The 12265-nt window shown below is 48.4% G+C and overlaps 1 protein-coding gene across 2 annotated transcripts in view; it reads right to left on the minus strand.

Annotated features, from left to right (window-relative positions):
- Positions 1–992: 992 nt before the first annotated feature.
- The window catches only part of tab2 (TGF-beta activated kinase 1 (MAP3K7) binding protein 2), a 36823-nt gene continuing 25550 nt past the window's right edge, over positions 993–12265 (minus strand). Inside the window, exons 2-7 of one of the 2 annotated variants that reach the window (XM_080525395.1) lie at positions 9608–9798; positions 7787–9455; positions 6340–6500; positions 5552–5645; positions 2869–2949; positions 993–1448 (exon numbers count right to left, since the gene is read on the minus strand). In XM_080525395.1, the coding sequence (XP_080381521.1) occupies positions 1306–1448; positions 2869–2949; positions 5552–5645; positions 6340–6500; positions 7787–9455; positions 9608–9709 (2250 nt within the window). In that variant the 5' untranslated portion in view covers positions 9710–9798 and the 3' untranslated portion in view covers positions 993–1305. Of the gene's footprint in view, positions 1449–2853; positions 2950–5551; positions 5646–6339; positions 6501–7786; positions 9456–9607; positions 9799–12265 lie in introns of both variants that reach the window. The other variant, XM_080525394.1, reaches the window with a different exon arrangement.

Consider the following 12265-nt stretch of genomic DNA (forward strand, 5'->3'; position numbering starts at 1 on the left):
ATGAACCGTAAAATTCATGTGTCTCTTGTTGGCACTGAGGTGTAGAAGTCCCCAAATATTAAACCTACATTCCAGTTGTCAGATAAGATGGCAGTTTGTCATTTGCTTTTGAGCTTTTTTCACCAGTCCAAGATTTCTGGCATCCAAAAGAACCCCTCCATCTTTTAACTTTGCTGCGTCTGCAGATCGTACACAGGAAACTCAGCATTTACACTAGCGATGAACAGACTGAGCAGACGAAGCTTCATGACTGCATCAATTTCATACTACTGCTCCTCTTTTTTTCCACAATGCTTAAAATCTCACAGAAATCAAGTAAAAAGCTTAAAAAGGGACACCGTGCTAATTTTTTTAAGGAAAAAGAAACAACAAAAAGACAAAAACAAAGTTAATAAAGTCTATAAAGCTATACTTACAGAAAATACAAGTGATTCATAGTGTGAGGAAGAAGGCATTTAAGGCACATTCTAAAATTATGTACAGTAAAAAGCTCAAGGGTATTCCCTCCCTCCATATACTGTACACACAAAGCATGCAATTTAGTTTCCATTCTATTGACTGTGTAGACTGAAGAGAGGCCGATTGATAAGAGACACTTACAGGGGAGGGTGATAGGCACGTTTTGTTGGCAGTAAAACTGCTAGTTTCCCCGTCATCCTCAAGAAACAGCGACCAAACAAATAGTCCAAAAGTAGTCTGTTAGTTTTCCCTTCAGGTGTAAAGTGACGGCTGACCAAAGTTCCCATTCCTGATTATGCCGCCACAGAAGAAGAAAAAAACAAAAAAAACAAAAACAGCAAAGGCACATTGGCACCCACGTTGGCTTTTGTGTGTGTGTACGTTGTGTTTGTGTATGTGTGTGTGTGTGTGTGTGTGTTTGTGTGTGTGTGTGTGTGTGTGTGCCACTACACTGCAGGACAACACTCTGATAATACTGTATATGGAAGCAGCGAGGCATCCCCAGGGGTAAAGTTGCCTGTTGAGCAGGAGGAGGGGGGGGGGGGGGGGGTGACCCCACGCATGCAGAGTCTCCAAGGTGAGGTATCATCCAAGTCTGCTTGCTTAAGTCACACAACCTGTAAACACTATCCAGTCAAGCCTTCAGTGGACAGCATTCTACAAACCTTGATGGCAGAAGAAAAACAGGCCGAATTGAAAAACTACAGACCCCTATACATTTTCTTACCACAAAAAAAGAAAAGAAAAAAGACAGTCCTTTCTAATCTCGTTTTTGATTCTCATAGAAAAGTGGAGGGGCGTGTGTGTGTGTGTGTGTGTGTGTTTGTGTGTCTCGGCGTCTGTGGCTCAGAAGTGCCGTGGAAAATCGCACTGTTCACAGCGGTTGAGGGCAGGGTGGTTGAGGAAGGTGCAGGCCGTGCAGCTCCACTGCGTTCCCTCGTCGTCCTCCTGGTCTGCTACAGTCTTTAAACCACTCTTACTGCTCGACTCTGGAGGGAGGGAGGGAGACTGTCACCATAAAGATTAGAGAAATACGCACGCACAACCCGCGCACGCGCACACGCACACGCACACGCACACACACACACACACACACACACACACACAAAATCCACCCCCGCTCACAAACACACTCAGCTGTAGGCAATTAACATAAATCATAGTGGGGTCAGACTGTCAAGCAATGTTCCTTGAAATGATACCCTTGTATATTAGGGGTTGATCTATCTTCATATGCAGAGTGTTGGGTTTGCTCTCTGCAATAAAAGTGTTTGTGAGACGGAGCTCACTGATTATCTCTTGGTGGTCACCGACGCTTGCTAAGTCACAATGCATCAACAACTGCAGCATGTTCAATGGTGGAAAAGTGCACACATTTATCTGAAGGTGATCAAAGAAAAGGTGTGCAGGGTTGATGGGCTGGACTGACCCAGAAGTGAGGGAAAGAGGGACAGAGACAGATAGAGAGACAGACAGACAGACAGAGGGGCAGACAGAGGGGCAGACAGACAAGAGAGAGGGACAGAGGGGCAGAGAGACAGAGGGACAGAGGGGTAGACAGACAGAGGGACAGAGGGGCAGACAGACAGACAGAGGGGCTGACAGAATGAGGGACAGAGGGGCAGACAGACAGACAAAGGGGCAGACAGACAGACAGAGGGGAAGGCAGACAGACAGAGGGGCAGACAGACCGTCAAAGGGGCAGACAGACAGACAGAGGGGCAGACAGACCGACAGAGGGGCAGACAGACAGACAGAGGGGAAGGCAGACAGACAGAGAGGCAGATAGACAGACAGACAGAGGGGAAGGCAGACCGACAGAGGGGCAGACAGACCGACAGAGGGGCAGACAGACAGACAGAGGGACAGAGACAGACAGAGCTACCAACCCAGGGGGAGAGCTGGGGGAGTGGCAGGAGAGGGCTCCATCGTTAGCTTGGAGGTAACATTAATTTTGCATCGTCTCCTGTCTGTCCCCAGACCCTCTGGCTCTGACAGGTCCCAAGTAGAGGATGGAGGGAGGGAGGGAAGGAAGGAATAGAGGCGAGGAGAGGAATGGTAGGAAAACAAAGATGACAGTGCAGGGGTGAGAAATGTCAGCAGATAAATGATTCATGAGAACTAAGAATGCCAGGTTAGGAGGAATTTCAATGAAAACATCAAAGATGAGAGGTATGAAGGAAACAATGTTTACGTTTACGAGATGATTCCCAGATAGAAATACGCACCTGATTGGTCTAATTAGAATTAGGTGGCACCAATAAATGTTCCCTTCTGACAGTTTTGACACTTTGATAGTATTGGGAGACAACAACCAGACATGAAAGATAGAAGTTGTGACCAGAGGATGGTCAGGTTGTCCAGAGGCGACCATGCAGCCTTTTCTAAACTTACCAACGGATAATGTACCTTTGGGTTTGGGTGAGACAGGACCTAGGAATCCAATGTTGTCATAAAAGTTATGAATCGCAATGGGATTAAAGTGTGGTCCTGAAACAAATGAAAACAAAAAGGATTAACACTATTACAGTCTGCCCTCCCCCCTGACAGAGCCTGACTGTGCAAAGCTTTCCACCCAAATTGTGGAATGCACTGCCAGTTTACATTAGGGATGCAACCTCAGCAAATATGTTCAAGTCAAGACTAAAAACCACATTTTTAAAATATTGCCTTTAAATAACTAAATAATTAAATTAAGATTATATAATGATTAAAGCACTTTGAGCTGCAACGTTTGCAGGAAAAGCGCTATACAAATAGTTATTATTATTATTATTATTATTATTATTATTATTAAAGGCATCAGAAGCACTACTGACAACAATGAACATACGTGACAAGTCGGCAGCCGATCAAATGTTCAGACTTTTTATTTTATTTATTTATTTTACTTTTATTCTGAAAGAATTGAAATACATTTCGACATTGTTGAAAATCAATGACACACTCACTAGTCAACTAACACAGCTTGTTTTGTGAGCCTTCTAACAATGTAAAGTAATGTTATAGTCAGGGGTGCACATAACTTTTTGGGGCCAGTGCTCAGAGGAGCACCTAGGGATGCTGCTTGGTGCTCCCCGAGCTCGCGAGTCACGACCCGTCCCACAGGATGGATTAAAAAGGGATACATGGATAACTTATATTAGCAAAACGACATTTGTTCATAAATAAAGATGAACGAACAAATGATTGTGTGCAAAACAAAAGAAACAAATGCAAAATCAAATGACTGCTCTTTAAGCATGACAGTCTGTCAGACTCCTTTAAACACAATGAAATCAACTGACATCTCTTTAAGCACTAACTGAATGTCTGTTCTTTAAACACAATGAAATCAACTGACATCTCTTTAAGCACTAACTGAATGTCTGTTCTTTAAACACAATGAAATCAACTGACATCTCTTTAAGCACTGCTCTGTTCTGTAAACACTGAAATCAACTTTTCAACAAAAAGTTACAGCCTAAGCATTTATTTATGCTACAAGCTTAATCATCATCATCACTGCTCTCTTGACTGCTGTTAATACTGTCCTCAATTTCAACCATGGTAGAGGATGTTGTAGGCTATCACTTTAAATAGCTCATTATTTTGATTGTGCAACAAAGTTATTTTTTTTTCCTAATAGAATTCCCAACCATATTCCCTGGGTCAGGGGTCGAGGTGCGATAATGAAGCTGTAAAACAAACGTCTGAACGTTTGAAAGCTTCAGAGAAAAGAAACGTGAAGTCCCTTGGTGTTGTTTTTCCTTTTAGCGACGAGTCGTTCGGGACTGAATTTTCACGTGCGGCGTGATAACCGTGATAACCGTGCGATACGCGATACGCGGAATGAAAGTACGAGTTACGATACTTTCCGAATGTTTTCGTGAGGGGAGTCGCCGTGGTCGTCGTCGGTCGACTGTTGTGATGGATTGCTGAGGGGACGGCAAATAGTTACTTAGTGGGGCTTGCAGTGATGCAGCAGTCAGCAGTCAGCAGTTGTATTTTGAGGAAGTAAATTCCTCTCCCAGCGCTTCCAGCTGTTGGTGCGCAAGAGCGTGTTCATGCCGCTGATCTGCCGCGCAGCATGCATTTTGGCGACGCATGCGCACTGGCGCACCAGTTATGTGCACCCCTGGTTATAGTTAACTAGGTAGTAGTGGGGATTACTCACCGAATTCATTGCATTGCAATGTTTTGGCTTGATTAGCGAGTGTGTCATTGATTTTCAACAAGGTTGAAATTTATTTAACATTTTCAAGTCTGAACATTTTGGTTTGGTTGGTTGATTGGTTTGATTGGTTGGCGACTTGTTCCCGGTTTCACCAGCTGCTGTCACATATGCATACAACACATGTAGACCAGCAACAACACATGCGGACCAACGTACACACAAACACAGGACACAGACTACAACATTGCAGTTGTAGGCTAACACTAAAAGCAAGGCTGAATATGACTATCAAGATAATAACAAATTCAGAAAACAAGTTTTGTCCAGAAGCAATATTCATTTCGGAGCCAGCTTTTTATCTCTCTGCACTTGTTGTAATGACTACTCTGGTGTATTACTGTCAGTAATGGACAGCTGCCAGGGGGCCTATAAATCCCTTGTTACCAACCAGCAACAGGATGCAATTCAGGAAACAACTGGTAGTTAACATTACAATGGCAGCACCTTGACTGCGTGTGCCGAGGGGATGTGACCGACCAGGCCTGGCACAGCTACTACAGCTGGCTGGAAGACGCAGGTCACATGTCTCTCTCTCTCTCTCTCTCTCTCTCTCTCTCTCTCTCTCTCTCTCTCTCTCTCTCTCTCTCTCTCTCCCTCTCTCTCCCTCTCTCTCTGCCTCTCTCTCTCTCTGCAACCTCACCTTACAGACAAAAACAAACATGCAATACGAAAACCAGGCTCATGCATCTAAAGCTTTGCATCGCCCATGGCTGACAATGAACACCATAAACACAGAAGCACACACAAACACACACATAAAACACTGCACTTTTACTGTACACACACACACACACACACACACACACACACACAAAGGTGTTGGTGTCACATTCATCATAGTGATGACGAGGATACCCGCACAATGAGGTCTCCTACCTCTTGTTTGAAGGAGATCAATTTCTTTGGTTAAGCAGTCAATGTCGATCTGCAGTATCCTGTTTTTGCATCGCAACTGCTGCATTTCCTCAATCTGATAAGAGAGAATGAAACAGGGGGTCATATACACTGCCGGCGGCGACAGAGACTACCTAGTGAAGAGACAGAGGAGGAGCAGGAGTCTCAGCGTCAGGACAGGCTGTACTGACACACCAGCCTGGAAGTCAACTGGGGAGGGAGAGCCAAGTGGGCCGCCAACGTCATGAGCAGAGTTATCTCTCTATCTCCCCAGGCCCGGCGAGTGGTGCTGTACAGAACACAACACAGGACGGCAGCTACTGGGGCTGCCTATTGACCTTCTCCGTTCTTCCCCGTCTCCGAACACGTCCACCGTTTCCTCCTCTTGACTAGAAAAACTAATTGCCGCCCGAAAAAAGCAGCTGTCTCGGCACAAACCCTAAACGCGCCACTTCATTCGCGGTCTGATATGTTTCAACAAACTCGCAGCTGCGAGACTTAACATACATAAACATGACATCGGGTGAAAACATTTTGAAAGGAGTGTGGTGTTTTTTTTCGGTGAAAATTACCCCTCAAGAATCATGTTATATTTTTCAAAGAAAATACAGTATTTGCATTAGAAAAAACATCTAGTCAAACCAGATAGGTAAGAGATGCAGTTAAGTCTGTAATAAACAAGGTCTGTGATAAATGATGCAGAGAGGGACCCTTGAACCTCCACTGGTTGTGTCTGAGGGAGACGGGAGTGGGGGACGACGACGACTTACAGAGGGGATTTGGGACACAGAGTTGGAGCGTTCTAGTCGTCTCCTGGTGAGGTCGTTCTCCATCTCGTTGACCTCCTCTTTTAGCTTCTCCAACTTCTTCTTCTTCAGCTCCAGCTCATGCCAAAGCCTGTCCATACGGGCCTTCTGATGAACCAACAGGGCTGCAGGGAGGAAGGTAGAACGCACACGCGCACACACGCACACACACACAGTGAGATGCGAAAGAAAATGAAAGTACAGTTGAAACTACAGTTGACCTAATTACACTACAGCGTTTCCCCTTCATTGGTTATTGATGGTGGTGACACTTTATGTACAGTTGGCCTACTGAAGGGAGAGGATGGGGGAAGGCCAGATTGATCTCAGCATTTCTCATTGTCTTTCTCATTGTCCTCTATTGTCTTACAACTGCTTTCATAGCAGCTCATAAATAGAATGAAACAACATGAAAATCAGCTCATCTGGCTTTAAAGCAGCATCACGCCATTCTTATTAGAATGCAGATACTCGTTCTACAATCCACAACCCTCGCTCCTCGAGAAGGCCAGGCAAAAAACCCAAATACCAAAAATAATACCCCTCGCCGCGAGTGAGTGTTGTGTATTTCCAGGACCCCCCCCCTGCCCCCCGGTGTGGCCGTCATGTGAGGGTCAGAGGAATGCGCGGCTGCAGAGAGAGATAAGGGCCAGCAGTAGGGCTGGGCCAAGGGAGAGGGCAGAGGAGAGGAGCAGCCCCACACCACACAGTAGTCAGTCAGTCACTGCAGCGTGGAGGGCCACAGCCAGTGACTCACGCGTAATCCAGTCAAAAGTCCAAAAAAGGAAACGCTCCGCTCCAACACGTTTGACTCACACTAACTGCAGTCTAAGGGTTGTCAGTGCAAATACAGCATTAATGCAGCAGACTCATACTCACATCACACCCTCCCCTAAAACAAGTCACCTTTACTTTGATCTCTCTCCCTCAGATGAGGGTAGATGAAACGGGATTAAAGGCAGATAGCATTTTAATGAGAACAACTATACACAATTTGGATATAAGAATGCATTAGTGTCAAAAGTGAAATCCAAGTTAAAAACAGGCATGAAGCGTATTCAATAGTAAAATTACTTTCTTGGCAGAATGCAGTGGAAAAAGCATTTACTACTGGTGGGACAAAAATGTATACTATTCCTAATTGTTACAAAGGCAAGTCTCCTGAAAGTTTCTGCAGCCTGCTTGTAACCGTTCTATTTTGCAAGTGGATCACGCAGTTTTTACGTCACTCGACTTGCGTTGCGCAACGTATTCTTTGTGTGACTTGAGGCCTAGCGTAATTCAAGGTAAAACAAAAAACAAGCTAAGTTTCTCCAGATGGATGTTTTTGGGAGAGCGTGGCAGCACTAGTAATCGACAAATCAAAGCAGCAAACAGATGTCGGGGGTGTTTGGCCGCGGCGTGGTCTCACCTTGTGTGTAGGCTGCGTCGTCGGAGCCCGTACTTTGCCGGCGCGCCTCGCTGGTCCTCTCCCTGTGTGCAGACAGAGGATCGGAGAGATGAAGGGGGTCCGGCTCCACAAAGTGATGGTCCGAGGGGAGGCTGAGGAGTTTGTTGGGCTCGAAAGTGGGGGACACCACGCCAGGGGACATCGCCGGGGGCTTGTTGGGGGACACGGTGATTTTGAAAGTGTATTTGGTGTTGGGCTGGGTGACCACCACGCGGGGCGAGGTGGCCGTGCCTCCCCCTGCCATCGAGGAGCGAGATTTGGGAGGGTGGTGGTGGATATAGGCGGGTCCCATGCTCACCTGGCCCCCCATGTTCCGAGCCCCCGAGGGCCCCTGCATAGGAGAGTTGGACGAGATATAGACGGTTGGCGGGTTTCTGCCCCCGCCATCGTCACCAGAGGGGTTAGCAGAAATGTAAAACTTGGGGTGCGAGCGGGGTCCGGAGGAGGACATGATGGCCTCGTCACAGGGGGTGGTAGCAGCTGCGTTGGGCGGGCTGGCAGAGATGTAAACAGTGGGCTGGCTGCGGCTCAGGCCCGGCCCTCCAATGGACAGAGGTGTGGTGGTGGTGGTGGTGGTGGTGGTGGTAGAGCCGGGGGCTGCCCCCATAGAGGAAGAGGAGGAGGGGCAGGAGGAGGAGGTGGAGGAGGAATATCGGGGGCCACTACTGGTGCGCAGCACGGCCGTGGTGGTGGTGGAGTTGCTCCTCTGGGGAGATTCAAGTTTGATCTCTATCTGGTTCTTGCGCGGGCCGGTGGAGATGTTCTGGATGTTGTACTGGCTGAAGGTAGACATGGAGGGGGGCATGCCAGAGGAGGAGGCCTGTCCTCCAGAGGGGGCCTGGAGGATGGAGGAGGGGGCCTGGGGGTTGGTGGGGGAGCTGATGGGCATGTAGACATGGGAGGTCTGGTGGCCCTGCGACTGGTGCTGTGAGGTATGTAGGGAGCCAGGCAGTGAGGAGGGGTGGGAGATCTGGTAGATCTGCTGCTGGGGCGGGTTGGTGGGACTGTACTGGGCCCTGCCCTGCTGCTGAAGCTGCTGCTGGAGCTGCTGCTGCTGTGCCTGCCGGGTGGTAGGGGTCTGGGTGACGTAAGGCCTGATGTAGATAGAGTTACCCTGTGGACTGCTCAGGCCGGACTGGGGCCCGCCATGTATGTGCAAAGAGGTGGGGGTGTTGCGACCTGTCATGTTGTTGGGGGCCAAGGTGACAGTGATGGGGTTGAAGCGGGGTGTCTGCTGCTGGCCCATGGACTGGCCTTTGCCCGCCAGGTAGAGTCCTAGGTGCTGGGGCGGCTGGGGCTTGCGTGTGGGCTCCATCACACCAAACACATTGAGGCTGGACGGGACCTGCACGGGGGTAGACTGGGGCTCCTGCTGGAAGAAGTCACTGTTGGAGGGCTGGAGGGGCCCGTCGCTCAGGCTGTGGGACAAGGTCCTGCTGCCGTTCATCCTCAGGCCGTCCCGCAGCTGCGCATTCTGAGACTGCAGGCCCAGGTTCAGCTGGGTCATGTGGTTCCGGAGCCTGGTGTAGCCGGGGTCGTCCGAGAGGCCGAGGCTTTCTCCTTCGCTGTACAGGTAGGCCGGGCTCACGTGGGAAAGGTACTCGCAGCAGGCGTCCAAATTGTTGTTGTTCTGAAGGAGAGAGAGTGAGAGAGTGAGAGAGAGTGAGAGAGATAGAGAGTCTGGCCTAGGATGCATTCAAACCCTCCAATGTGAAGGATATCACACGATCATGGTGTATGTTCAGAGCACAAACACACAAACACACACTACAAACACAGTACCTGCAGAACACACTGGGACACGACACTCTCTGGAACTTCGGGGAACTTCTGGCGCAGGTCGTGCAAAACCTGAATGTCTATCTGGTGGCTTCCCTGGGCCATTCGTGTGTTGCCAGGTTAGGACTGCTCGCTTCGGTCAGCACGCTGAAGCCTCAGTGGTGGCAGCACCCCACCCTCAGCTTGAGCATCCTCTGGAACAAACACACACACAAATAAAGGGGGTTAGGGCTTTGGATCCACAGTGTACTAACACGCACACACACGCACACGCACGCACGCACGCACGCACGCACGCACGCACGCACGCACGCACGCACGCACGCACGCACGCACGCACGCACGCACGCACGCACGCACGCACGCACGCACGCACGCACGCACGCACGCACGCACGCACGCACGCACGCACGCACGCACGCACGCACGCACGCACGCACACACACACACACACACACACACACACACACACACACACACACACACACACACACACACACACACACACACACACACACACACACACACTGGTCTGTTATGAAAGGATGATTAATGCTTGTTGAAGTGACACAGGGACTCTGCAAATAGTCTATTCCCAACTCCATACTCAGTCCATAAATCATTGTCACATTTAAGCATGTCTATTTCATTACAGCGGGAGCTTTCAAAACAATATTTCAGAAATCCAGGGCATTCATTTCACAACCCCTCCCCTCCCCCAAAAGCCCCTTAATAAAAGAGGAGGAAAGGCAGGAAACCACCTCTGACTATTGAGGAAGCGAAGGTCTTAACGTCAACATTCTCTTACTAAGGCCAGAACAGACCCAAACACAAGTTTCCAGTATTGCAGCAATGCGCACATAATCATCGGTTAAGCCTTGAGTCGATTCCAGTTCTACAGAAAAGGACTTTGGAGGCACAGAGAACGCTGCTTTATTTCCGATCCACGAGGGCAGAGCACAGAGCGGCAAGGCCAGGGCACACATCGTGCCACAGACCCTCTCCGAATCATAGAAGAATGGCACTCCCCCCCCCCCCCACAACCTCTAGCTGTAGATACACAGAAGAGAGAATGAAGGGGAGTGGGATTTTCATGAGTAGCAGCTCCAGAAGTAGCATGGCGGATGTCTTTGACACATGCCCACATTCTTATTTTTAACCACATGCTTTCAAAACGTCCTCTGGTTGGAGGCTTGGATCTGCCATTCAGAACATTGTGACAGCAGCAGCGCACCCTTCCTCTCTGCCTGGCTCCTGAAGCCTGTGTTTACTATGGCCTTCTGTGGAAACCTGCAGATCAATTCGACGTGGGTAGCTAGCAAAAAAAAAAAAAAGGAGCATCCTGGCTTTCCTCAACGTTAGAGGTCCCTCGATGGTAATCCAATCCATCAGAGATGGGACGTCGGGGCCCAAATGAAAGCCAGAGTAATCTCTAACAATGTTAAACACAGAGTTTGATCCGCTGATAACGGGGGAGTACGCGAGCGGGGCTCGGGAGAGGAGCAGTAAGCCTCTTTATGCCAAAGAGATGACACGGCAAGTAGCGCTGCTGTCTTATCTGAGCCATGAGCATGTGTAATGTCATAACTGAGGAACCGTAAATCTGCTTCATAAACCATCCTTCCAGAGCTGATAACAGGGGGGAGGAGCTGCAGAGCTACTGTCAGGAACCAGGAGCCAGCAGCAGCAGCAGCAGCCTCTCTGTCTGTCTGGGAGAAGTCAGACCTGAGCTACTCTCTCTACTAGGACCTATGGTGATTCCTGACCACGTGACCGGCGTGGGAAAGACGCTGGGCCCTACTCTTTAAACAAAGAGTGTTGGATAATACAGGATGATAGAAAGACAGCATGTCTGACCCATGTCACATGTGTCTTGTTTCATCAAATTTTAAATCATGTTGTAGGACACATTTAAACAACTAAATTAAAGGCTGGTATACATTCGCTTTCAGACCACGCACTAAAACCACCAGTCAATGTTTTCTTTTGTCTTTTGCAATACAAGGAAATGGAACGTTTTGCAATCATACCACCAGACTGAAAAATTCATTTTGTGCGTCAAAAGAGAGGAGCACACACAGCATGAAGAGCCTCTAAATGCAAACCAGAGAAAAACAGTTTGCCGTATCTCCGATTACATGTTTAGAGCAACACCTAGTGCCTCCAGTAGAGGGGTCCTACTCAGCAGAGTAAGCTAATGAGGTTTGAGGAGAACAGTCTTTGTTTTCTCTATCAAACACTAATGCCAGAGAGCTGAGCCTCGCATATAAAACACACAGCTAAGCCTACCGGTGTGAGGTAGAACGAGACCACTACTACTATGATTTGTTGACTGTGGGTTTGTTTCAATTGTCTAATGGATTCAATAAAATCATTGAAATCAACTGCATTGACTCAATACAAATCCAGCAGTGTGCCTCTATAGAGGATCTCGCCTGCACCATCCAAGACCCTGAAGCGAGGCTGGGCTGTCCAACTGTCTGGGAAAGGAAACTCACTACTTGGCAGCTGATGCAGCTTCAGGTCAACAGTGTGGTTAGATTGTTTCCCCGCTTCTAAAACAAAAAAAGGTCTACACCTTCTTTTTTTTTGTTTTTTTCTGAGTGGGGCAGTCCCACTCATATTTTTCTTTTTATTGCGACAGAGACAGTAGAGTACATT

This window comes from Nansenia antarctica (genome assembly GCF_963989245.1).
Source record: "Nansenia antarctica genome assembly, chromosome: 3".
NCBI classification, from domain to species: Eukaryota; Metazoa; Chordata; class Actinopteri; order Argentiniformes; family Microstomatidae; genus Nansenia; species Nansenia antarctica.